The sequence below is a fragment of the Notechis scutatus genome, chromosome 3 (assembly GCF_049901735.1).
Source record: "Notechis scutatus isolate UNSWTSFEM ecotype Mainland chromosome 3, rNotScu1.2, whole genome shotgun sequence".
Lineage (NCBI taxonomy): Eukaryota > Metazoa > Chordata > Lepidosauria > Squamata > Elapidae > Notechis > Notechis scutatus.
Genome location: NC_142011.1, coordinates 210,456,319 through 210,483,330, shown reverse-complemented (window position 1 = coordinate 210,483,330; position 27,012 = coordinate 210,456,319). Strand labels below are relative to the sequence as shown.

The 27,012-nt window shown below is 55.0% G+C and overlaps 2 protein-coding genes across 2 annotated transcripts; one reads left to right on the top strand and one right to left on the bottom strand.

Moving 5' to 3' along the window:
• Window positions 1–99: 99 nt before the first annotated feature.
• Window positions 100–11,716, bottom strand: SHARPIN (SHANK associated RH domain interactor). Its single transcript, XM_026687122.2, is given in 17 exon segments — window positions 100–567; window positions 724–867; window positions 948–1,046; window positions 1,499–1,575; window positions 1,578–1,677; window positions 1,807–1,877; window positions 1,880–1,917; window positions 2,007–2,031; window positions 2,034–2,166; window positions 6,883–7,056; window positions 7,171–7,307; window positions 7,445–7,715; window positions 7,859–7,949; window positions 8,039–8,180; window positions 10,688–10,771; window positions 11,226–11,400; window positions 11,473–11,716. Coding segments are annotated over 17 exon segments (2,061 nt in total). The 5' UTR covers window positions 11,692–11,716; the 3' UTR covers window positions 100–486.
• Window positions 11,717–20,812: 9,096 nt separating this feature from the next.
• MAF1 (MAF1 negative regulator of RNA polymerase III) lies at window positions 20,813–25,806 on the top strand. Its single transcript, XM_087960097.1, is given in 10 exon segments — window positions 20,813–21,041; window positions 22,084–22,212; window positions 22,567–22,732; window positions 23,129–23,250; window positions 23,331–23,450; window positions 23,541–23,554; window positions 23,557–23,659; window positions 23,814–23,940; window positions 24,776–25,177; window positions 25,786–25,806. Coding segments are annotated over 10 exon segments (1,287 nt in total). The 5' UTR covers window positions 20,813–20,958.
• Window positions 25,807–27,012: the final 1,206 nt, after the last annotated feature.

Genomic DNA, 27,012 nt, shown 5'->3' with positions numbered 1-27,012 from the left:
TAGTTGCTTTCTTGAGGCGCCCAGGATCCTCCCAGCCTGCAGACCCTCCACCCCCTTGCAATCCTTCATCGGCCCCAAAGAGAACCACTGGCTCACAGCTGGCGTGTTTTTCTTTTATTGGGAAGGTTCTCCGGCCCTGTGCAGCAACAAGAGAGCGGGAGCCCCTCCCCTTCCTCCGGCTCTCTCCACGTGGTGTAGCTGTGCCTCAGTTGCCCAGAGTTGTCAGCCAAAGCCTTGGGGGCGTGTCTTTGGAATCAGGCAATCGGAGGGAGGGGAGACCCACCAGTTTCCTGACTCTCCCGCTGCCAGTGAAGTCAGAAAGCAGACTTCCCGAGGTTGCTGCCTTCCAAGCTGGGGGCAGAGCCACAGGCCTTGGGCACACCCCCCCCAAATTAGCAGGCTTGACCCCGGTGGAGCTGTTGACATGGGGGGAGGGGGGTAGCGGGTAGAAGGCTGCCTGCCCGCCCGCTTCCTCTTGCCAAGCGCTCAGTGGCAGTTCTGGCACAGCCGGTGGCATCTCACTCCATCCACGTTGCACCGGCAGCCCCCACTGATGTCACCGTGGCCCTGCAAGAAAGGGGTGAGTGGGGGTGACCCGGCAGGTGACCCTCCTTTCCAGCTGCCTCCTGCCCCTCCCAAGGCCTGCACAGGGAGGAGGGAGGCTAAGGAACCCCCCCGCCCCCGACCTACTCTCCGGCTCCTCCCTTTCCCGGGGACACATACCCCTGGCCCCCAGCGTGGCCCCTTGGTCACCCAGCAGATCTCTGTCTGGCAGACAGGGCACCGGATCCAGTCGCAGCCGCCCTTCTTCTGCACCACGATGCGGCAGGCGGGGCAATGCATGGCCTCCCCCAGCTGCACCAGCATCTGCCGGGACAGAAGACACCGAGTCAGCTGCTCGGAAGGCCCAGGCTGCGTAAGGCAAGCAGGGAGGGGGCTGGCCTGACCTTCAGCATGTTGTTAGTCTCTCGGGCGGCTGCATCGTGATGAGCCTGGGACTTTAGCTTGTCCTGGTACTGCTTGCAGTTCATGCCCTCGTGAATGGCCTGTGGGCAGAGGCAGCTTCAGGCCTGGCCCTTCCACCCTGCAAGCCCCCGTGCAGGGGCTGAGAACACCTCTTCCCCCCCGCCCCAAACAGCAGGCAAATAGTTGCCCCCCGCTTTTGGCAGCAGCAGGCGGCCAGCAAGCTTCAGGTGGGCTCCTCCGCCAGGGCCCTGCTCTGCTGGGCAGAAGGCCGCAAACTCTGCCCGGTTCCACTGCTTGGACCCGGGGCTTTAGGAGCCGGCCTCCCCTGGCAGAGGAGGAGCCCAGGAAGAACGAGAGAGGGAATTATGTTTCCGGCTGCCGGTCTCGTAGAGGAATCTTGAAGGGGCAGCAGGAGCAGCCAAAGGGTGCAAATTCAGGGTCCCCCCGGTCCTGCCAGCGTTCCTCCCCACTCACTCCTGGGCCAAGCAAGGACTGGGGGAGGCGCGTCTGAGGCATCTCCCGCTGGGCCCACCTTGCAGACGAGGCAGTTCAGAGCCCAGCAAATGGGGCACCGGAACTCGTTCACGTCGTCCTCGTAGACGCACCACCGAGACAGTCGGCCGTCCGGCAGTGGTAGCTGTTCTGCGCCCGGCTCTCGGCCACCGCCAGCCGCCGCTCCAGGAAGCGCTCGTACTCCTCTTGGGTCACCAGCTGCAGAGCCGGGGGGGAGGAGCTGGCTCAGAATCCTGCCAAGAGCAGAGGCAGCTGCCCCCTCGGTGGGTTTCCTCAAGCCCCCCCCCCAAGGCAGGGCTGCCCTGGCAACTCCCGGCCTGGACTCACCGCCCGTATCTCCCTGTCCTGGAGGTGGCTGGTGCAGGCGTAGTAATTGTCCCGAAAGGGACAGGACACCTGGGGTCCTGGCTGCAGTTGACCAGCTGGCGCAGGCAGGCTCTGCGGAAGGAGAAGGCGGCTTAGCGTGGCTTGAGGGGAGGCCCAGCCCTGCCTCCCTCCCCCTCCCCGCCGCAGGTGAGGCGCCTCACCTGCAGAAGCTGTGCAGGCACTCCTCAGCAGCACCCCGTTGCCCGGCTCCACCTTCAGGTAACAGATCCGGCACTCCATCTCCTGCTGGTTGGGCACCAAGGCCTCTTCCTCCAGCTGGCACAGCTGCTGGAAATTCTGCATCCGCTCCTGCTCCAGAGCCTGCAGGAGGAAGGGCAGCAAGCTGGTCTCGGCCGCCAGCAGTAAAGGGGGCCCGGAGGCCTGACAAGCAGAGCCCGAGGGGGTCAAAAGGAAGGCGGGGCGTAGGCACGGGCTCTGATAGGGCTCAGAGCACGGTCCCTGGAAAGGTTCCTGCAACAGCTACGCAAAACGCCCCCGGTGCATCCGCCCTGCTTCTCGGAGCCCCCTGGCACGGAGGGCACTGCGAGGGCCCAGGGCGAGGACAGCAGCCAGTGGGGTTTGTGGCATTCACAGCCCGGCCGGAGTCTCTGCCCTTCCCCTTCTTTGCAAGCGGTGGGGAGGCTGGGGCAGCAGCTTCACGGATGAAATCTTCCCGCCCGCCTTTCAGAGGACAAGGAAGCCACGTCGTTCTTCACCGTGGCCCTTTGCTGTTATTCGAAAAGCTGCTTATTTATCGGTGAATTGTTTTGTCACATTTCCAACCCACTCGCTCGCTCCCCGTCAAGCCAGCCCGAGGCAGCTGAGCTCCAGACAGCAGCCCTGAAATAAGAACGCTCGGTGAAACCTACGCATCGGGACGCTGTCGGGTGAACCAATAACCCCCAGGAGAGGCCACCGATTTCAGCCCTGCCTCCCGAGCGGGTGAAATGCGTCCCAAGGAGAAGAAGGCTGGAACCGGAAGAGCCTCCTTGGGGGAGGACTGAGCCCTGAAGGAAGGGGCCGCGGAGCCATAACCCCCACACAGCGACCCTCCTGTACAAAGTCCCCGAAGGAAGCTGGGATTCACAAAGGATCGTCCGAAGAAAAGCCCCCCCCCAAGAGGAAGACAACGGTCCTGCCCTGGCTGGGCAGATTGGGGGGGGGCTTCAAGCCCCTAAAAAAGAGCAACCAGCTGCCCAGCCCCCGGGGGGAATCCAACCCGTCTCCAACGGCTGTGGAGCTGGAGTCAGGCAAGGGCCCCTTTTCCCCAGGCAGCCCCTTGACCTCAGGGGTCCAGGACTCCCCCTCTGCGCCCTGCGACCCTCAAGCAGAGGGTCACTCCGGCCAAGGCCGGCCCCCACCCACCCGAACGGAGTTCCTCCCTGGGACCCTGGCCCTTTTTAGTGACGGACACTGGGGAAGGTCCTCTGAACTAAAAGTCTGTAGAGATTCTCTGTCATCCAGGTCACGGTGGCCCCAAAGGTGCTTTTTCAGGAGGCAACTGGACTTCGTTTCTTTTGAAGACATTTCACTTCTCACCCAAGAAGCTTCTTCCGCCCTGACTAGGATGGTGGGGAATGGAAGGATTTATACTCCTTGCAGGCGGCTCTCCTGTCCGTCCTCGAACACTTGGAGGTGCACAATCATTGCGGTCTTTGCCGGGTCAAACAAGCCAATGGTGGCCTGGACATTGCCGGTCCCGGTGGATGTGTGACCAGTTTGGAAAGTCTGCTCATGTGGCATTGACAAGGGACGGTTTGGCCCGGGCTCCGGCTTTGCTGGCGAAGGTTGGGCTCATCCAACGGCTCAGCGGACAAAACGGATCTCGAACTGATCTGACACCAACCAGGATTAACGTCTCCCGGAGAAAGTGGATCCTCTCCCGGCTCCATCTCTTTGGATTGAGGGGTTTTATATAGTGCTACTGCAGGCTTTGCATTCTTTAAAAATGTGTAGGTTTTCCTGCAGACCACCCAGATCTAAAAAGGCAATCGGATCGTTTGCGTTTTGAGAACCACGGGAAGCCAAGCAGCTGTGCCTCCTGCCAATGCCAGGGGTAGCCGCTTCCTGGGCCCCTGGCAGCCCAGGGCCCAACCTGCACAGCCACCAAGGACCGATGCTGGGATGGACAGCGCCCCAGTTCCTCTGGGCTCCAGGGGGGCTGCTGCTCAGCCGACCCCAAGGCTTTCGAGCAGTTACCCATTCAGACGTTCAGAGTGGCCCTGGGGGTGGGGTCACAACTGCTCCCACCCAGGGGGACCACCTCCCCAAGATTTTCAACCATTCATCAAAGAAGCGAACTGGGTGGTAGAAAACAGGAGTCATTTGTTAATTCAGCCACTTGGCTGTAAAACACAATGACATCCCAGCCCGTAAACCCAGGCAATGGCAAGATGCGGGTGGCACATTAGATTAGTGTGGGCACTGAGAAAGCAAAGGGTTTGGGGGGGGCGTGGAAAATGCCATCCTTGTCAACAATCAAAACCACAGATCCATTTCCTGGAAGGCAACTCTCGACCCCCTTTTCCTCTGACGTTGTTCTACAGTATTAAATTTACACGCTGCCCGACTCTCAGCCACTCTGGGTGGTTTTATTTATGCAGAAGACGAGGGAGGACTCCCACTCCCCACCCAGCCCGGATTTCCCAGGAGAGGAAGCCAGGCGTTGGTTCAAGAGCTGTGGGTTTTTCTGGGGGGCTCCATCCTCCCTCTCCCCACTTTGTTCCCCCTTTCAAGCACCTTCTGGCCCAACGGGTGCAGAGAGCGCCCCCACGAGGATTTCCACGGAGGCCGCCAAGCCACGTCCCGTGATCCCCTCGGGTGATGCCAGCTGCGATGAGGGGCCTCTCACGCTCCAGGGGCAGCAAGGGGACCCCTCAGAAGACGCCCCGGAGTCCCCCGCGGCCCCTCTCACGGGGGGGGGTGGCTCTCCAGAGGGGATTTCCCACAAGGACTCCCCACCCCCCACCCCCACTTCTCATTGTTGGGGGATCTCCCCCTCCTGGCTCAGTCAAGAAAGCACGGCGGATTCACTGGGTGGGCCACTTGGCCCAAAGGCATCTTTTAATGGAACAAGATCTCCAATTCATTTCAAAACTTCAAATGTTCAAAGGCAAGATGTAGAAATTAGCCCATCTCAGAAGGGCGCCCAAAGCCGCCGTTCAGCGAGAGACTTGGAGGCCGCTTGTCCCTCTGCAGATGCTCCCCAGCAGGCAGGCTGGGCCCAAGCAACCCAAGGAAAAGGTCCCCCTGGTCTTGGGACACGCTCGGTAACCCCTGGCCCCAGTGGGCCAACGGCTCCCAGCCGGCCTGTCTCCTGCCAAGAAACCTGGCCCAAGGACAACCTTCTAACTTTCTGAAGCGCCACCCCACCTGGAGAGGCCCTACTTCCAGCTTCCCTCTCGCACCACACGCTGCCTAACGGGCAGGGCTGCTCCTGGTGCAGAGACGGCCTGGCCCCCCTGCCCAGCAGCTTCACAAGGCAGTTGGGGAAGGTGGCAGGGAGGAAGCCTCAGTCCCCACTGGCAGCCCTGCCCCCAGAACGACCCTCTAGCCCTCTCAGTCTCCGCCCCAGAGAGGGGACCGGTGGAGAAGAGGCCCGTCCTCCCGCTTCCTTTGCCTGCAACTCGGCCCCCTAGTAAGTTCCCAATCCCAACAGGGGATAGCAACCCTGGCCTGAATCTCTGGGTAAAGGGCCATGCTTAGGCCCCCCCCCCCCTCCACGGGGCCATGCCTGTTTCTCTCTCTCTCTCTCTCTCTCTCTCAAAGGAGGGCTCTGCTGCCTGCCTCAGTCGGGGCAGGAGCTGTCGCGCCAGAGGAGCTGGCCAGGGCTGCGAGTGCAGCTATGAGAACTCCGAGGAGAAGTGGATGGCTGGACTGTCTTCTCTCCTTCCCTTTTCCTGCCACAAGAGAAAAAAGAAAGAAGAGAAGAGGGTCATCAGGGGCCGTGAACGGCGGCCTCCCCTTCGCTTTTCGCCCCCTCCCCACAAGCCACAATCGCCCTGGAAGCCTCAAAGGTGGGAGGAAGTCTTGCAGGGCACAGGATGCCACGTAAAAGTAAACATAAAAAATAAAGCAGGAGGCTTCTACACAAAGTGTAACACAAACCGGCACGGGTCACTTTTATGAAAGCAACAGGAGTTATAAAAAGACAAAGCACATACGGCATTTCTAAGTTCATACAGAAAGCTTTAATAACATTACAGCGCTCCTCTAGGTCGGTCCCTGCGAGTCACACAGTCCCCGAGTTCTGCGCAGTCCCACTGGGGACAACCCCCCCCCAACCTGAAACTGGCTGGCTCAGCCCCCTTCCCCCGCTGCGGAGCCGTCACCTCCCCTGCCTCGGCCGCCTGGGTGCTACACCTGAGCCTGTGGAACCAGGCCACCCGGCCCACCCTGGCCGACATCCCAGCCCATCCTCCCGCCGGGTCCTCTGTGGGACCGTCCCTGAAAGGGGGCTAGAAGCCGCCTCCTGGGGTGCCAGCAGGAAGAAAGGCCTGGACTGGTGGTGCAGTTGCTCCCCACGCACAAGGGTATCTGGGGTGGAAGCCGGTTGTGACAAACCTTGCACGGCTGAGCTGACGCTGCTCCCACGAAGGAAGTTGCAGGCGTTTAAGGTCTGCATAGGGGGGGGAGGCCCTTCTGAAGAGAAGGGGGCTGTGGCCCACCCACGCTGCCCACACCGGAAAGGGCTGAGAAGTGCTCCCAGGTGTGCAACCCCTCCCTCTGGAGCTGGGCAATTGGTGCCGGCTCTTTCAGCGTTGGGGACATATGTACTTTTACCACCTTGTACCCGGTGAAGGACCAGAGTCTTCAAGCAAATTCTAAATCTCTAATTTCACATTTTGAAATTCCCCGTTTTAAAGCAGCCCCGCATTTGCAGATCTGCAGCCTCTTCCAGGCTGAATGGGAGCTGATTCAGCAAGAGATGCCTTAACAGGGTGAAAGGCCTGAGCCCGGGCAGACAAAATGCTTCCAGCAAAGAGAAGGAGCCCCCTCCCCTTCCTCTCCCACCCCCACCGCAAAGGGGCCGCCTACCTTCTGGTACTGCAGGAAGCCCTCCTCCTCCTGCTGCACCCGCCACATTTCCACATCGTCCGGCCGGTAGCTCACAGGAACCACGTAACCAGCAGGACGGTCAGTGCTGCACATTTCACAGCCGGGGCGGGTGGGCTTGTTGATGAACGTGCAGGTGGGACACGACCAGCCGGCCTGGGCAGAGGACAGAGGGAGCCCTGCCTCAGTGCCACCTGCCAGGCAGGGATGAGCCGAGCGCAGGGCCTATGGGCAGGGGTCAGCTGACTGAGGGCCCTGCTGCCAACCTACCTGCACAGGAGAAGTGGGGGCAGCAGCTGGGAATGTGGGGGACTGAGTGCGACACGGAAGAATTTTACTCATGTGCACAGAGTCCAGGAAGCGAGTGATCTCCCCAACATCCGACTTCCTGTTGAGGTCTTTCCCACCTGTGGGCAGAAAAGCAGCCCTGGGATCAGTCCGGCCACCTTCCAAGCAGGAAAAGGAGGCCACGCGGGCACATGGACTTCCTCCTAAGGCATATTTGGGGCGGGGGGGGAAGAGAGATTATGTTTCCCCAGCTCACCTTTCTTCGGCAAAGAACTGGCGCTGCTTTTGTGCCTGCCGTCAGAGCTGCCAGGGATGGCTGAGGGGGGTGGCTGGAGCACCACCCAGTCCTTGTCCTCCTTGTAACGCTGCTCGGAGAGGTTGGCTCCCTTCGCTGAGAGCAAGTAGAGGAAGGCCGTATCGCCATCCTTCCGGATTCCGTAGGAGCCAACCGTTCGGTCGTCCACACACAGGCACTGCCCAATAATCCAGCGCTGGACAGTGGGGTGGAATCCATAATCCTGAAAGACCTGGCGGGCAAAGCAGGTGGGCACATGGGGGCAGGCCTCCCAAGCATGCTTGGCTGGACCTCAATCAAGCGTTCCCCCACAACTGTGTCCAATGCCGCCTTTCCAGAGGCTGACCCAGAGGGAAGAAGCAGCTAGCTGAGTACCTGGTGCCTGAGGGCGGCGATTGTGGTGTGCGTGTGGACCCGGGCCATGATGCTGGCAGAACAGGAGGCGTCTTCCACGTGCACCTTCATGCTAAGAGGAAGCAGAGCTCCAGTTAGAGGTGCCACCTGCAAAGCAAAGGACAGGAGCCCGACCAGAGGCCTCCCTCTCCTCTGACTCACCTGATCTGGCTGGCAGGATAGCAGGACTCCTTCAGCTGGATGCGCAGAGCAGTGTGCTGCTGGGCGAGCAAGGAAGCACAGCGCCTGGCCTCCTCCTCGTTTCCAAGTTCGATGGCTGCAGAAAGCTGGAGCACCAAGTCTTCTACGGAAGGAAGGAGGAGACTATCGTTCATTTACTCTAGTTTTGGCCTGCACCCTGCTCACGTTGTAGAATGCAAATATTAAACATCCTTGGTAAACTTCAAAAATCATTAACAGGAAAATAGACAAAAAGAAAACATGAGCCATAAAAAGGTTCCAACCGTCTCCAGAATAGCTGCATCTTCAACCTTTTCCTCAAGGCTCTTGGACCAGCCTGAACTATCAGGAGGACCATACGAATTGGCTGCTGCTGCTGCTGCCTCCAGCTCCCTTTATACCACCTGGAAGATTGGGAACCACAAGCAGCTTTTCCCTGGACGATTTAATAGGTTCAGGTGAGAGACAAGCTACAAAGGACTTTATAGATAAAAAAAACAACCATGACTTTAAATTGCACCCAGGTGCCAGTAGCAGCCAGTGCAGGGCCTGACCGATATGCACAATACATTCCCAATGATGGGACCAGCCAGCGCACGGACTCTGTGGCTTTAAGCATCCAAGCGGTCTTTAGCTTCAGGTCAAGCACACAACTGGGGTTCCACCCAAAGGTGGGCAAAGGCTCCTGCATCACGGGAGCCATCCCTGTTCCAGCAGCAGCTGTGAATGGCCAAGTAGCACTTCCAACTTATCAGGGTTCAGTTTCAGCCCGTTCTACTCTCATCCAGACCCCGACAGCCTCCGAGTCCCTGACAGTTCAGAGTGGGGATGTAAAGTCAGGTGTCACCTGTTTACCTATGATACTGAACCCCCAAACGGGAGTGGGCTGACCCCCTGGAACCCCTTTAGCGTTGGGGCCACCAAAACCACCTCTCCTCCCCACTGCAACTGATAGGGCCCACATGCCAAAGGAGGAGTGGAACCTCTGCAAAACCGTGAGACCAATACTGTCTCAGTCTCTTATCTGAGTCCCACCTGAACAGAGTTAGAGATAAATCATGCAGTTTAAATAAAGTTTATTGTTCTGTATGGTTTGGTTTTAGGTGTCCTGTCTGTTTTTAATCTGCATGTGCCTAGAGTCAGTAGTGAATTGGCATTACAGGAGGAGCTAAGGTAGCCCAAAATCATAAGGAAACTGGTAGCCACTCTGCATTTGATGAGGTGAGCTGTAGCTCATGAATTTTAATAGTAGTTTACAGACTTTTAAAAAAAATTCTAGTCAGAAAATGTGCCTTCTGAATGTGGTTGGTGGCCTTGTAAATCTAAATAATAAACAAATGACTTCTCCATACTGTATTGAACATGCCCCCAGTGTCTCAAACTGCATTATCTCAAAAGCTTGGTGACTAGATAATAGTTTATCCAACACCAATGGATTCAGGGAGGATCTTATCAGGAGGGAAAAAATCACAGCTTCTTTCAAAATGGCTGGAAACTCCCCCTCCAGTATTGGAGGCAGCGATAGCTTCCACTGTCCTCAGCCCCACAGAGCCAAAGTGGGCCTGGGTCAAGTTCCCAGGTGGCAGATGATCATCTAGGTAACCCTCTCACTGCCATACCCGAGACAGAGTCCTGGTCAATGCAGCCAAGTGATGCCTTTGTTGTCCTGAAAGGTTTCAGTACTTAAAACTGGCCAATGGCTCCCCTGACCACAGCTTCCAAGTGCTGACCCAGCAGGAGCTGGGCCTCCTGGAGAACCTGGACATCAGGCAAGCTCCACCTTGTTCTAGAACTATCACGGAACTAGTTTCTGGATTAATAACCAGGATGTTTCAGAATTAACCACTCTAGATTCAGTCTTAACCTGGGTCTTCCTACTGAGACCCCACAAACTTCTGCTGTACAGGTGATCCTTGACACACAACACTTCATTTAGTGACTATTTGAAGTTACAAAGGCACTGAAAAGAGTGACTTATGGCCATTGCCGCATCCCCATGGTCATGTGATCAAATTTTGGAAGCCTGGCGATTATATTTATGACCTTTGTAATGACCCCCTTTTGTGACTTCCTGACAAGCAGAGTCAATGGAGAAGCCAGATTCATTTAACCACGTTACTAATTGAACAAATGCAGTGATTCAATTAACATCTGTGGCCAAAAAGTCATAAAACGGGGCAAAATTCACTTAACAAATATCTCACTTAACAGAAATTTTGGGCTCAATTGCAGTCGTAAGCCGAGGGCTACCTGGATCGCCCATTCGGTCTGGGTACCATCTGCAGATTGATGCTACTGGACCCCAAACTGTCAAATGCACCTCCAGGTGCCTGTATTAAATAAAACGGGGCAGACGGTCAACCTGCTCATGCCTCATGAACAGCAACTGGACCTGCCCACTGAAGTTGGGGGAAACAGGGCCAATGACCCCCCACAACCCTCGCAGACGAACCACAAAAGTTCAAGATATCAAGAGCTGCCAAGAGGCAAAAAAGAACCGCTGAGATTTTAAGAAGGACACGTTTGTCTGTTTCACTGCACATATTTCAATTTAACTATCCTGAGCCCATAACGGAACGAACCGAGTTCACTTGTTGCCAGGCTACTTACTAGGCAGCAGCCTGCACTAACCTTTCTTCGCCGTCTCCAAAGGCAGAGAGGCAGCCAAAGGCTGGGAAGAGGGCCGTCCGGTGAGCCCGTTGGTTCCTTCAGGAGCTGGAGAGAGAAAACGTTTTCCTTTTTGAGGCCCAGGCAACTGCCACAAACAGCTACCAGCCCTTCAGAGAGAGAGAGAAAACTCAAGGGGGGGGGGGGGATTCACATAAAGAGCAGAGCAGCCCCCAGACAAATAACAGACAAATAAGTGGAGGGAGGATGTTTCCGGCCACAATTCTTTGGAAGGCGTTTCCCACCGGGGAGGAGGAGGAGGAAGCCCTGGAAACCCAGCAGGTCGCTATCATAAGCGCCTCCCCTGCCCGGATCGACCAGCGGAATTCGGCTCCAGCTTCTGCCTGGGAGAAAAGGGGAGCCCCAAACCTCAGCTGGCAACAGGCAGCCGGGACAAGGCCTCCCCAGGCGGGAGCAGCTCTCTGGCCTCAACGCAGACGCGCCCCCGAGGCCTCCGGTCCTTCTGGAAGCGGCCTGCCTGCCCCCCCCCCCCCCGACCGACCTTGGTGCACTTCGCGGAGGGAGCTGCTGAGCACCGCCCACCAGGCCTGCGCCTCCTGCTCGTCCTCGAAGTGGAAGACCAGCGGGTCGTCGGGCCGCGCGAGGACCTTCAGCTCGTGGCAGGTGCCGCTCTTGGCCTCGTACGAGATCTCCTTCAGGCCGTACTCCACCAGGCTCTGCCGGGGAGCGGGGAGCATCACGCGAGCCGCCCGGGCAAAGGGCGCCCCCCACCGCCCCCCCCCCCATACCGGCTCAGGGCCCGAGTCGGGGCCGCCGCGGAGGCCGAGGCGGAAGCGCTCGGGGCCGGGAGCCGCGCTCAGCTGGAGCCGGAGCAGGCGCTGAGCGTCCCGGGCGCCCGGGGAGGACGAGGCCGGCGGCGGGCGCGGCACCCAGGCCCGCGCCGAGGCCAGCACCACCGGCCCGCCGGACGCAGCGGCCGCGGAGGCCGAGTCAGGCGCTGCCGCCATCGCGCCGCCGGAAGCGGAAGCCCCCGCGCCACCTTCCGGAAACTCGGGCCCCTCTTTACGGCAGCCGCCGCGGGGCACGACGGGAGCCGTAGTCGCGCGCTCCGCCCGCCGAACCTGTCTCCCCGCTCGCTCGCCTGCGGGACTCCGTGGGGGGTCACTCCGCCCAGCCGCCCACCCCACTAGCAGCCGACGCCTCCCTCGCCGGCGGGGCGAGGCGGAAAGGGCGGAGGAGGCCGAAGGGAGCGCCGCTGCTCAGCCTCTCCGAGGACCCCCAGGGCTCACCCTTGGGTCGCCCAGCGGCCTTGCCCCCTTCCTCCTCCTCCTCCCGGCGTCAGGGCCCGAAGGAACCCCGAGGGGGGGGGCCTGTCCCGGGCGTCCTGTTCTCTGGAGCCCACGCCCAGGGGCAACGACACACAGGTGGTCCTCGACTTACAACTGTTCGCTTAGTGACCGGTCAAAGTTACAATGGCACCAGAAAAAGTGACTTAAGACCGTTTCACACTTAAGACCGTTGCAGCATCCCGGTGGTCACGTGATCAAAATCTAGACACATGGCAAGCAACCTTCTGACCAGCAAACTCAATGGAGAAGTCAGATTCACTTAACGACGGTGTTGCTAACTGTTGATTCACTTAACAAATGTGGCCAAAAAAGTCGTAAAATGAGGCAGACCTCAACATCTCTCACAGCCACAGAAATGTCAAGCTCAATTATGGTCATAAGTCGAGGACTACCTGTCCTCTTCATCTCCTGCTTGGTATCTTTCCTCCAACCACCGGCCCTTCTCCAGATCCCCTGGCGTAGCTCAGTTACAACCTGGGTGGTGGCTGCTTCTGTCGCTTGCCGTATCTCGGGGGTCTCCGTCAGTCCTTGTAGCCTTTTGAATTGGTGATGAGGCCGGACTGGAGGGGGGGCGTCTCCCTTGGCCTTCTGGGACTTAGAGGTTCTTGGGAAGAGGCAGCGGCGTCTCCTGAGGCCTCTTGGGTGCTGACCTCTCGGCCACTCGGGGGTTCAGAGCGAATCCCTTCCCTCTTCCTTGGATCAATTTCAGCCGCTGACTATCGGTCCCTCGGTGTCCGTTAGCCGCCAGATTGAAGTCGGAAGCCCCTTCTGCGTTCCGAGACCTTTTGAAAGACGTCCCTTCTTTTCCCGTGTCTGTTGCTGTCCTGGGTGTCTTTACGGGAGTTGTAACCCTGTTTTTGGTCTCTTCCAGTCGGTCTCTGGAACTGTGAAGCTCCTTCTTGGGATTTCTGTCTTTCCTCGCTTTGGCTTCTGCTCTTGGCGATTTCCATGGTTTCTTCCCACATCCACTTTGCTTCCTTCCGTTTCTCCCTCTTTGGCAGAGTCTCCTGCCACATTCCTCTTTAGCCACTTCCTTTGAGTTCGTTCTACAGTTCCCTCTGCTTCTCTGTCAATGAGATTCTCAACCTCACAAGGATTCCTTGTGTTCTCCTTGGAAGTGGTGGGTACATATTCAAGATCCTGTCTTGATTCTCCCCACGCCATCAATAGAGCCATTGCTTCTTGTTTCTTATTCTGCCTTTAGGTACTTTGGACAATAGCTTGACCCCTTCCTCCTCCTCTCTGGGGCAGCCCCTCCCTCAAATACTGGAAGGCTGCTCTCCTGTCTCCCCTGGTCCCTCTCTTCCCCAGACTAGCCAGGCCCAGTTCCTGCAACCGTTCCTCCTATGTTTGAGCCTCCAGTCCCCTCATCCTCTTTGTTGCTTTTCTCTGCATTTTATCTAACATCTTTTTTTATATTGTGACCCAAACTGGATGCAATATTCCGAGTGGTCTTTCCAAGGCGCTATAAAGTGACAGGCCCCGGTTCTCCTCAGGCTTAGGAAAGCCCTCAAGACCTGGCTCCTCCCCACCCACCCCGGGCATTGGGGGGTCAGTGAGTGGGAATCCCCCCCTGAACTTCGTTCTCTACTCCGTTGCCATTTCCTACATGGCATTAAAATAGCCAGTTTGATCCGGTGGTGAAGGCACCAGGCTAGAATGGGAGGAGAGTTCAGGCCCTGCCTCATACACGGAAACCGGATGAGTAACTTTGTCTACTGACAGGACTGTTTTTGTGGGGGGAAAGGGAGAAGGAAGGAGGGTGAGGTATGTTTTTATTTTTTTTTTGAAAACAGTTTTATTGATTTTAACAACAAACAAAAACACATAGAACATAAAAACATCATCCTTTCCTTCATAAGTTTACAGACAGTGTATCGGTTGGTTTACCACTTTTTTTGTGCATCCTTTTCATAGTCTTCATTGTAGTTATATTACATAATAGCTCATATTATCAATCAACAATTATATAGCCTGATATCATTATTAAACAATCATTTAACTATACTTTTATTAATTCATACTTTAGCGAGATAACTATAGTTTACTTAATTTATTTTATAGCAAGTCATAAAATCATACCTAGTCTATCTTAATAAAATTTTATAAAGATAATATCAAAGAAAAAAAAGAAATATATATTCATTGTTTCCTAAAATTCTAAATATTCTATTATTATATTTTATTATCTAGCCATTGATAGAAAAGGTCCCAAATTTCATAGAATTGTTTATCTTCTTGTTCTCTAATTTCAAATGTCAATCTACTCATTTCAGCACATTCCAATATTTTCTTAATAATTTCTTCCTGTGATGGTATTTTCTCACTCTTCCAATTTTTAGCAAATACAATCCTAGCCGCTGTTAATACATTTACAATCAAATATTTCAAATTTTTATTGTATGTATCAGGTAAGATTCCCAATAAAAAAATCTCTGGTTTTAAATCTATATGTTTCTTTGTCATTTTTTCCAACCATATGCGAATTTTAGTCCAATATTTTCTAGCATCCTCACAAGTCCACCACATATGGTAATATGAGCCAGGTATCTGATGACATTTCCAGCATTTTTCAGATTTATTCTTGAACATTCTTGCTATTCTTGTCGGGGGGAAATGCCACCTGTAAAACATCTTATACAGATTTTCTTTATATGCTGTTGACATTATCATTTTATAATTTTGAGACCACAATTTTTGCCATTTCTCTAAATCAATCCCATATCCAAAATTCTTCCCCCAAACAATCATAGTTTCTTTAACTTGTTCTTCCTCTAATTTAATTTCCAGTAAATAACCATATAATTTTTTAATCACTTTTTCATCAGTACCTGTCAAAATCTTATCTAAGTCAGTCAATTTATCATAGAATCCCTCTGTTTTAGAATCTTCAACATACCTTGAGTGTATTTGCGCATATGAAAACCAATTCATCTTTATACCTTGTTCTTGCATCGTTTTAAGTTCACCCTTTTCATCCAATATTTCCCCATATCTAACTGTTTGTTCCTTCTTGTATGTTATAGGATAAGAAAAAGCTTCAATAGTTGATAACCAAACTGGGATTTTCAAATAACATTGTCTCTTAATTTTCTCCCAGTTTAACCACAAAGACTCTCGTATATAATGCCTTCTAAAATAGCCCTGCTATTTAGTTCCCTTATACCACAGAAAAGCATGCCAGCCCAGTAATAAATCATGTCCTTCTAGTGTCAACAATCTAGTCTTTATTAATGTTATCCATTCTTTGGCCCACATCAAATTTGCAGCTTGATAGTACAACTCCCAATTAGGAAGGCCAAATCCTCCTCTAGCTCTAGCATCTTGTAAAAGTTTTAATGTTATTCTCGCTTTCTTGCCTTGCCATATATACTTCAACACAATTTTATTTAAGTCTTCAAAGTAGTCTTTGCCAAGCTTAATTGGTATTGTTTGAAACAAATATAAAATTCTAGGTAAAATATTCATCTTGATTGTTGAAATTCTGCCTATTAATGACAATTGTAGGTTTTCTCATTTCTTCCAATCAAGTGCTATCTGCTGTTTGAGTTTAATGTAGTTATTCTCTTTCAGTGTAGTACATCTTGACGTCAAATATATCCCCAAATACTTAACCTTATTCGTGACTTGAATTTTCAGTAGGTCTGCCAGTTCTTCTCTTTGTCTTAATAATATGTTCTTTGTCAGGATCTTTGTTTTATCTTTATTTATTTTCAAACCAGCCATCTCACCGTACGTCTCTATCTTTTCCAATAGTTTTAAAGCTGTCTCTAGAGGATCTTCCAGAATAAAAACCAAGTCATCCGCAAAGGCTTGTAGTTTAAATTCCTCCTTTTTGATTTTCATTCCTTTTATATTTTGGTCCTCTCTAATATTTCTATTCAACACTTCCAAAGTCAATACAAATAGCAAAGGTGATAATGGACATCCTTGTCTTGTGCCTTTTCTTATGTTAATAGAGTCTGTAAATTCTCCCTCTATCATTACTTTTGCTGTTTGCTTATAGTATATAGCTTCTATTGCTTGAATAAATTTTCTGGCAAAACCCATCTGTTCCAGTAATAGTAACATAAATCTCCAATTCACATTGTCAAATGCCTTTTGGGCATCTAGGAATATCAAAGCCATTTGTTTTTCAGGATGCGCCTCATAATATTCCAAAGTGTCCAGAATTACTCTCATATTGTGTTTGATTTGTCTCTTTGGGAGAAATCCATTTTGATCAGGATGAATAAAATTAAGTATTTTTTAAGCCTTTCTGCCAAAATTGAAGCAAAGATTTTATAATCTGTATTCAATAAAGAAATAGGTCTATAGTTCTTGATTTGTAATGAATCGGCCCCTTCTTTTGGAATAAGTGTAATGTAAGCTTCTGACCATGTTTTAGGTATCTTCTTATTTGACATGACTTCATTCATGACTTCTAGCAATGGAATGCTCAACGATTCTTGTAATGTTTTATAAAATTCTGCCGGAAGCCCATCTGGACCTGGTGCTTTTCCATTATTCTGTCTGTTGAGTGCTTCGGTTAGTTCCATCGTTGTTATAGTATTTTCTAACATTTCTTCAGTCTCTTTAGGTATCTTAGGTAGGTTAGCATTTTGTAAATACTGTTTAATTTTTTCCTCATCAATATCCTCTTGTTTATATAGTTGTCCATAAAAGTCTCGGATAATTGCCTTCTTCTCCTTATTACCATAGCACATTTGGCCTTGATCGTCTATTAACTGTGATATTTTCCTTGATTCTTTCTCCTTTCTCAGTTTATATGCTAACCATCTACCTGGCCTATTTGCATCTTCAAAATAGTTCTGCTTAGCACTTCTAATTTTTTGTGCCAGTTCTTCTTTCTCTATCTGACCCATTTTATGTTTAATTATGTCCATTTTAAGTTTAATATCTTTTTTCTGTGGCATTTTCTGTAACTCTTTTTCCAGTTTTCTGTGATCATCTTCTAAAGCTTTGATAGTTTGCCTCTTCCTAATGTTCTTTTTCTTTGTATAATCTATTATTAGTCCTCTCACATATGCCTTCATTGTATCCCATACATTCTGTATTGAAGTATCTTCTTTTTTATTTTCACTAAAAAAGAAAGCCAATTCTTTCTCCATTGTGTAAAGTCTTTTTCCTTTAAAATAGTATTATTTAATGTCCATCTAGATCTTCTTTTTTGTCCTTTCCATTTAATTGTCATTGGATTATGATCTGCCCATGTACTTGTTTCAATATTTATTTCTTGGATATTAGATATTAATTCTGTTGAGGTCCAAATCATATCTATTCTGGACCATGATAAATGTCTATTTGAATAAAAAGTATATTGTTGAACTTTAGCATTTCTTTCTCTCCATATATCTTTTAAATTTAATTCATCTATCATTTAAAAAAAGGATTTAGGGAGAGTCTTTCTATTTTGTCTTGTTGCTGTTGCTGTATAGTCCAGTTTATTGTCTACAATTCCGTTGAAACCTCCCATCATAACCATATTAATATAGTCCAGTCCTATTGTTTTCATATGTAGTGAGGGTGAGGTATGTTGATCTCCTTGAGTTATGGATAAAAATGATAAAAGCAGGATAGAAATAAATACAATTTTATACTTCAGATTTTAGAATTTGTATGTTTTTGCTGTTTTGTTTTTTTCTTCGTGGTTGATTGTGTATTTATGCTGCGCCCTTTAGGTACAACATAACTTCCTAATAAAATTTGACTCGTTAACAGAGTTACAGAGTTTGAGTCGAGCAGCCTTATAAAACTTGAATGAATGAATACAATTTAGTCATGGAAACCAACTGACTTCCTTGCTTGCCCTTAACTTGAATTTCTACATCAGCAGTTCACTCACTGTTTCACACTCAGCCCTCGGCCAGGTGTTTAGTGCTGTAGTTGAGCTGCTCCGCTTGGTTTTGGCAATCAAGAAAGGCTACCTTACAGCCCCTAAAAGCACTTCTGGGCACCATAAAACACCCTCCCCCCAGTCCCATGACTGCAATTCAAGCGCCTGGGAGCATATTTGCGTTTACCATGTGATCCCCATGTGAATCTTCTGAGGAAGGTTGCAAGTGGCAGGGGGGCACTGAGGGATTTCCCCTCCCCTACCTGCAGGGAGGAGGAAACTGAGGGGGCTGAGAGAGGGCCCGTCCCTCCTGGGGGGTGGTGGTGGGAGGCCCAATGTCAGACTCCAAAAGCCAAGACAAGCCAAGGATCAACCATGGAGATGCTTCCAAGCAGACTTCTTTATTCGTCCACACCTCTAGACAGAATCTTGCCAAACTGAAGCAGACTCTGGCCTAGCATGAAGCGTCTGCTCTGGGAACTCTTAAGAAGGAGCCGTCTTCACCCTCTTTCTCTCACACCCTCTTTCTCTCTGAACTGTTGCCTCTGGCTCCTCTGGAATCCAGCCCATTATCTTCCATCACCCCCACCCCTCAATGCCCAGGAGGTCCTTTAATCACCGCTGGGAGAGCCAGGATTGTGGGCGCTGAGCAAAGTGGCTGTGTGGCACTTGCTTAACAACTGCTTCACTCAATGACCAAGATTCTGGGCCCAGTTGTGATTGTAAGTGGAGGACTACCCACAGTGGCTATCTTGTCTGTTTCTGTGACTGCCGGGAGTGGGGTGGGGTCCAATGCTGGCCACTGGTGCTCCTTTGCCCCTTGGGAAGGTCACTGGCCTGGCAGCCGCCTGAGCTGCTCCTCGTTGGAAGCGGCCATCGAATTCTGAGAGGGTGGAAGTGCTCCGCCCGAGGGGTATCAAGAGGCTGTGGGGCACGTTTGCTGCACTGCCTGCCTCTTGCCAGCCGGTCCCGGGGGCATCTCGGCTGCCCTACAGGGAGTCCTCCACTTACAATAGTTCATTCAGGGTTACAACGGCCCTGAAAAATCTGACCACCTGCCCAGGGTCCCTCGATCACAATTCAGACGCTTGGCAACTGACTCATACTTATGACGGCTGCAGCATCCCATTCCGGGGTCACGTGATCCCCTTTTGGGGACCTGACAAAGTCAGTGGGGCAGCCAGATTCACTGAACAACCGTGTCACTTAACTGCAGCGATTTGCTTAACAACCGGCAAGAAAGGTTATAAAATGGGGCAAAATCCACTTAATTGTCCCACTTAGCCACTGAAATGTTGGACTCCGTTGCGGTTGCAAGTCGGGAACTGCCTCTATCCAGAGAACTGGCTTATTAACAAAGGAGGGAGACGAGGGGGAAGGCGGCGTCTGGAAACCTTGCCCTTTAATTCTTAGGAAGAATATATTGCTGGGAGCTCCGCTTGGGACGGGAGTCTGGGTGTGTCTCTCTCTCAGGCACACCCACCCACCTACCCCCGACTCCAACCTGGACGCCCCAACTCCCCCTCCTTCCAGCGTCCCTCCGCGGCCCCGCCCACCCTCAGGAAGCCCGGGGCGGGGCGGGGCCTGCGGCATTGAGTGGCAGCCGCCCCCTCGCCTTTGTTCCCTGGTCGACGACATCGCGCCCTTGAAGCTCCGGCCAATGGGAGGCGGGCTCTGCCTCGAAGGCGGGACGCTGAAGCGGATTGACGCGGAAGGCAGCCACTGTGTCTTCCCTTCCCGGCGATTGGCGCCGCTTTCCTTCAATCAGAGCGGGGAGTCTGGCGGGCGTCCAATCCTTGGTGGGAAGGGCGCGGCTTCCTGCTGCTGTTATCGTCTGCCGCCCGTCCGAACGAGAGGAGTCCGGTCGGGGGCTTTGCTCGCGGGAGCGGCAGCGGGGCGGTTACGGCGCGGTGGCTCTTCCAGCCGGGGACATGTCGAGGCGGGTGGGGCTCCGGCGAGCCGCTTGGAGGAGACGAGTGGCCGCCGAAGCGACGGCGGCGCCCGACTCGAGTTCCTCCGGGAGACTGCGCCGCTCGACGGCCCTCCGACCTTGAGCCCCGGGAGCGCAAGCGGACGCGGCCCGCGGAAGGCGAGTAACGGCGCTCCAGGAAGCCCCTCAGCCGCGGGACTACATCGCCCGGCGTGCCCCGCGCCGAGGCGGCGCGCGCTGCATCACGGGACTCCGTGCGGGGGAGCGGAGGGAGTGCTGGGCGCGCGGCATCGCGGGAAGTGTAGTTTGCCCGGCCGAGGAGCCGCGGAAGAGCCTCCCCGGCCCCGCCCCAGCGCCGCCGCCGCCCCGGGCGAACAAGGCCTAAAGGCGGCCTTGCTTGGTCCGCTGGAGGGTGAGCCCGGGCGGGGCATTTGCCCGACCTTCCCGTGTCTCGGGGCCGCCCCAGAGAAGAGGAGGGGCGCCGCCTGTTCCCCAAAGGGCCCTGAAGGCAGGAGGAGAAGCGACGGGTGGAAACTCCTCAAAGGAGGGAAGAAGCAACCTGGAACCGAAGTTGCCTCCAGAGGTTGTGGCTGCTCCATCGCTGGGGGCTTTTGGGGAGAGACTGGACAGCCACTTGCCTGCAATGGTTGAGGGTCTTCTCCTGCCTTGAGCAGGGGCTGGACTAGAAGACCTCCAGGGTCCCTTCAAATGCTGTTATTCTGGCTCCACCAAGCGGACGTTGTTCCATCTTGGGGTCCATGGAACCCACTGAACTGCTTTGGAGTTGCATGCTAAATGCCCCCCCCATCGATGTGCCCTAACCAGGCTGGCCCCGTTGCTTGGGGGCCCAGCCCGGCCTGTAAGGCAAGGGGGCTCCATCGCCACCCCTGAGCTGAGCTGTGGCACAAGTGGTCTTGTCTGCTAGCGTTCCTCTTGGGGCAGCGAAGGGCACCTCTGGGGGCACAGCTGGCACGGGGTTCTTCTTGGGGCTTCTGATGATCTCCGCAGTTCTCTTCGAGGCTTTGCTTGGCCCAACCGGTTCCAGCCTCCCCTCCCTTTCCTGAGGTGTAACCGGAGGACCCCTTTCCTTTGTCTCTGCCAGGGAATTCAACCGCACAGCCAAGTACCGAGGGCTCCTCTGGCACTAGGAAGGACAACAATGAAGCTGTTGGAAAACTCCAGTTTTGAAGCCATCAACTCCCAGTTGACAGTGGAAACGGGAGACGCGCATATTATTGGCAGGTGGGGGTGGCCGCTTTGGAGGAGAGGGCAGCGGGGGGCAGGCCTTGTGACAGGAGGGGTCCAATGGGTGTCAGTTCTGTGAAGGAGCCCCCAGCCCTCTGGTTAAGTGGCTCCCTTGAGCCAAAGCTCTGCCCTTTGGCCGCCTCTCTTGAGCAGCCCTGGGACCCTCCCTTCGCTGAGCCGATGGTGGACGTGTCTGATTGGGAACAGTTATTCTTCCCGCTATTTTGCGGACTTCAGCGGCTTCTCTTTCCTGAGAGCAGCCTCTGCTCTCGGGGTCCCCTTTCTGTTCCTTTCCTTAATTCACGCGGGTCTCTCTTCAATCCCTGCCATCTTTTGTTTTCAGACCTTTATCCAACCCTTTGGGTAATCACACTGGTGGCTTCACCCTTTCCCCTCACTGGAACCGTTGGCGATTGGATCCTTTATCTGCTGCCAGGGACCACCTAGTTAGCTCCCCTCGGTGCCTCCCCTTCGGTCACTGCAACTTTTTAGCTGCCTCCTTAGGAATCGTGGCTTTGTCCCCAATTGTACCTGCCTTAAAGTTGGGCTGTGAGAAAGAACTGGCAGGACCCTTGCGGAGGCTCGGGGCCCCTTAGCTGAAAGACCATCTCCATGCAGGACAGTCAATGATTTCGTTATTATTTATTAAATGCACATGCTGCCCATTCAGGCAACTTTGAATGAACGAACAAACGAATCAAGGATTATTCTGATTTATTGCTGACTTGCCTTGCTGGTGTGTTTAAAGATCCAAGAAGAGCCCCAAGGCTGGAAGAAGCTCTGGGCCCCTTGGGCTCATGTCCTGCTCTGCGCAGCAGCCAAGAGAGGCCACCGTCCGGCAACTGCCCCGTTTCTGGCGGCCTTTATAGTCCGAAAAGAGAAGCTGGCCGGCTAGAAAACGGGTCCTTGCTTTCCCTGAAAAATGGGCTCCAGGCTCCACTAGCTCAGGAGGAAGCGATGGCCCCGAAGTGACCCTCCTGGCTGGGGCTGGGGTGGGCCTGCCCTCTGGGCTCAGAGGGACCCCTTTATCTCCCCGCAGGATCGAGAGCTATTCGTGCAAGATGGCCGGGGACGACAAGCACCACTTCAAACAGTTCTGCCAGGAAGGTCAGCCACACGTCATGGAGGCTCTGTCGCCGCCCCAGACCACCGGCATCAGCCCTAACCGGTAGGTGCCCCCACCCAGGCCAACCCCACCCCCCCGTGCAAAGGCCCCCCTCCTCCTCCGAAGGTGCGTTTGGCTGCACCACCAGTCGGCTGCACGAGCGCGGCTCCCGTGGGAGGAGGAAACAGAAGCGGTCAGGGGGGGTAATGAAGGGGCCTCGTTGCAGGCTCCCCCTCTAGGCCAGCTGGTGGGGCTGCTTGGAGGAAGCCTCCCTTTCCCCAGTCCCCGTTGGGAGACCAGGGCAGCGTCTCTCCCGCCCTCCCAGTTGAGCTGAGCAGGGCCCAGATTGCCGTGAGACCCCGGCTGCGCCTCCAAGGGAGGCAGGCCTGGGGCCAAGCGCTGCGTCTCTCGTGCCAGGCTCAGCATGAGCCAAAGTGGAGACGAAGAAGGACCCCTCAGTGACAAGTGCAGCCGCAAGACCCTCTTCTACCTGATTGCTACCCTGAACGAATCTTTCCGCCCGGACTACGACTTCAGCGCTGCCAAGAGCCACGAGTTCAGCCGGGAGCCAAGCCTCAACTGGGTAAGCGGGCCCCTTGCCCTCAGCGTGCAGCCCAGCGGTGTCCGAGGAGGGCCTTCCCCACAGAGCTTCGCAGTCGGGGGCCCTCTCGCACTGGGCTCTTGCTTGGGGAAGCAGAGGCCAGCCCTGGGCTGCTTTGTCCCGCCCGAGTTCCTCCTGCTGTAATCTGGCCTGTTTGGTCCTTGGAGTCGGCTCTTTCCCATTATCCCCTCCCCCTAGCGACGGTCTCCCAGCTGGCAGCCTGGGGTGAAGGTGCTGGGCCAGGCCTCTCCGGAAATGCTGCTCCATCAGCTTCCGCTTGGGGCCTCCCGGGTCCCCTCTCCTGTCCGGGAACCGCAGGAGGCGCCAGTTCCTCCCCACTTGCAGTTCCAGACGTGTCCACTTGGGGGCGTTTTCCAGGTGGTGAAAGACGTGAACTGCAGCCTCTTCTCTGCCGTCCGGGAGGATTTCACCGCCCTGAAGCCTCACCTGTGGGACGCAGTGGACCAGGAGATCTGCCTCTCCGAGTGCGACATCTACAGGTGGGGGGTCCCTGGGGGTGTGTGGGCGGGAGTGGGGCGTCCCTGAGTGAGGCCCCTCCAGCTCCCCTTCTGTGCCGCAGCTACAACCCGGACCTGGATTCGGATCCCTTTGGGGAGGAGGGCAGCCTGTGGTCCTTCAACTACTTCTTCTACAACAAGCGCTTGAAGAGGATCGTCTTCTTCACTTGTCGCTCCATCAGGTAAAGGAGGGCCGGGGGAGGCCCCCGGGGGTCCCTGGTTCCCCACCCTCTGGGGGCTGTTCTGAGCCCCCTTTGTCGTCCCTCCCCCAGTGGCTCCACCTACCCCACTCCGAGGCTGGGAATGAGTTGAACATGGACCTCAGCGAGGACGATGCTAAGGAGACCCCCGGCAGCTGCGACAGGGACGGGGGCAGCATGGAGGCGGAGAAGTGAGTAGCCCCCACCCCTGCCCTGCCCTTCCGGCTGCCGAGGGTCCCCCTTGGGCCAGGCCTGGCTGCTGCTCGCCTGAGGGCTGCCCTCTTCTGCTGACAGGAGGCCGGTGGTCTGCATGTGATTCCCGGGCCGGGGGCTTCTCCCACGAAGGACGCCGCTGCCTGCCCTGCGGATGCTGCGTGAACAGTTGGTGCCAGGAGTCCCTCTGCCCGCCCGCCTGCGGATCCGGCTCTTGCCTGCCAGCGGCCTTGAGGCTCTGCGTCTTTCCAGGGGACAGGCAGGGAGAGAGAGACGGCCCTCGGACTGGCTGCTGCGGGGGCTCCTGTTAGCCTCGGGACCCTGGAAGGAGGAGCCCAGTGGACGTGGGGACAGGACGGAGAGGCTCCGCCCCCTCAAGACTTTTGGCTTCAAGTGGCTGGACTGGCCTTGGGGGCCCGTGGCAGGCTGGCTCCCCCCCAGAGATTTTATTTTTGTATTCCTGCCAAGGGTCTGCTTGCACCTGCGCCCCCCCCAGCACTTTCACCAGCTGCGGCAGCAGCAGCTTCCTCTCCCCCCGAGACTGATGGAGGCTGGCTCCCCCCCCCCCACAGGCGCACTCAGCACCTCCCTCTGCACTGGGGGAGGCTGGCTGTCCCTTTATCTGTCCGTCCATCTGAACAGCAGCCGCCGTCCCCTGCTCTCCTTTTGCACTGATTCCTGGGGGGTGTGTGTGTATCTTTGTCTGTTTTGGGGGAGTGGGCAGGTGCCATCACTTCTGCTGCAAATATTAGGACAGCCTGCCCCCCCCCAAGCAACGGTGGGAGGGATTTCCCACAATTCCCGGCCTTCAGTGGGGTGCAGAAGAAAGGGGGTGCTATCCTGCAGGGCACCCTCCAAAATTCAGCCTTGGACTACTAGACACTCCTGCCCATTGCAGGAGCACTTAATCTCCCCCCATGGAGAGGTTGGTCCCTCCTGAAGACTTGGGGGGTGAGATTCAACTCCCTTTCTTGTGTCCCCCCTGCCTCGTGGTTCTGTTGGCCATAAACTTTCTCTCTCTCTCTCTGGTGTCTCTGGAGGATTTTGTCTTTCCAGGCAGCTTTTCCCCCCTCCTCCTCCCGCTGGGTGGGCAGGCGGGCGAGGGGGCGCAGAAGGGCCACGGACCTCCGACCGGAATCGGGCTGCAAAGCCCGCGGGGGAGCGCGGACCGCCTGACTCTGCTCTTGGGCTCCACTCGCGGATTCGGCCCGGGAGCCCCGGCGCTGGGACGGCTGGAAAGCTGGCCCGGGCGGGGGCGGGCGGGGGAGACGCGGCCAGCCGAGCCGCCGGCCCAGGAAGTGGCGGCCGTGGCCGAGGGGCTTGGCCCAGGGCTCGCGCTCCGGCGCCGAAGCGGGGGTCCCGCCGCGCGCCTTGGAGCCGAGCCCTCGAGGCTCTCGGAGCGGCCCGTGTGCGGAGGGTGGAGGAGGCGGCGCCGCAACCGACCGCCTGTCGCCAGGGAGACGCCGCCGCCGCCGCGCAGGTGCCTCCCGGCTCAGGTGAGCCGCGCTTGGGCGAGGGGGCGCGAGGCTTCGGGCCAGGAGCGGACGAACGCGGCCGCCCCACCGAGAGGAGCGCTTCGTCCGGCCTTTGGCTGGGGGGCGCCTGAGCGGCCGTTTCCTTCCGCGCGGCCGCCTGGAGGGGCGCCCCGCCTGGTTTTCCTCTCACCCCCGCGGGCCCCCCAGGTAAGCGGCCGATCCCCCGGGAGAGCCGCGCGTGGCTCCGGGTACAGCGCGGGCCTCCTCCGCGGGGCTGCTGCGCGGCTTGCCTTGGGAGCCCCGCGGGGTCTCGCTCGTCATCCGGGGGAATCGCGCTCCTCTCAGGGGGTCTCCGTGCCCCCGAAGCTTCTCTGCCTTTGCGCCTGGTCCTCGCTTGCCCACCGTTTCGTCCGTGACCGACCGCAGCTACGACGGTATTGAGAAGGCAACTTTAGGGCCCCCTTATGACCACCTGCGATCGTGGCAGCCTCCCTCCGTCTTAGGACTGGCCCTACAGCCCGCCTGGGATGTCCTCTGCCTGGCCTGCGTTTTTGTCCTTAGTTATTATTAATAAAAATAAAAGCGGGACGAAAAACATCCCCCCGGATCTCTGAGTTTGTTTCTTGCAGACATTCCCTGACCCGAACTAGGAGCAGCATCTTCACTGGTGTTAGCACTGACGGTGCTGCCTAGTTCGGGTCATGTAACGTCTGCAAGAAAACATCCCAGCTCAGAGAGCTTCCCCAAGTTTCAACCCTGAGCTGCACGTGAGATGATTCTCCTTTATTGGCCCCCCTGACAGGCCAGAAAGATTGGAGAAAAGGGGATTGCAAGAAACGGAGCTGTTTGCTAGGCATCAAAAGCTCTGATTGCACCACAGCCTGGACTGGGAGCCACAGGAACGCCACGCAAACAGCTTCTCTTTATAAAATCTTTCTTCCATCTCTGCAATCTGGTGGTATTCCACTACTGTATTAAATAACACATAATCAGAGTTGGAAGGGACCTTATAGGTCATCTAGTCCAACCCACACACACAAGCAGGAGACCCTACACCCTTCCTGACAGAGGGCAGTCCAGTCTCTCCTTGAAAGCTTCCAGGGCTGAAGCTCCCACAACTTCTCAATTATGGAATAATAACAGAGCTGGAAGGGACCTTGGAGGTCATCTAGTCGAACCCCCTGCCCAAGCGGGAGACCCTACACCATTTCTGACAGAGGGCAGTCCAGTCTCTCCTTGAGGGCTGAAGCTCCCACAACTTCTCAATTATGGAATAATAACAGAGTTGGAAGGGACCTTGGAGGTCATCTAGTCGAACCCCCTGCCCAAGCGGGAGACCCTACACCATTTCTGACAGATGGCCGTCCAATCTCTTCTTGGAAGCTTCCAGGGATGAAGCTCCCACAACTTCCAAAGGCAACTTCTGTTCCATCGGTTGATTGCTCTCACTGTCAGAAAGTTTCTCCTTGTTTCCAGGTTGAATCTCTCCTTGGTCAGTTTCCATCCCTTATTCCTTGTCTGGCCTTCGGGTGCCTTGGAGAATAGCTTGACCCCCTTCCTCCTCCTCTCCGGGGCAGCCCCTCAGATATTGGAAGTCTGCTCTCCTGTCTCCCCTGGTCCTTCTCTTGACCAGACTAGCCAGGCCCAGTTCCTGCAACCTCCAGTCCCTCATCATCCTGGTTGCTCTTCTCTGCACTAGAGTCTCCACATCTTTTTATAGTGTGGCCAAAACTGGATGCAGGACTCCAGGTGTGGCCTTCCTAAGGCGGGGTGGGGAGAGCAAAGGGATCCGTTTGTGTGGGCATTCTCCCCTTTACCTGATCCTTTACCTTTACCATTTGCATCCCGCGGGGCAG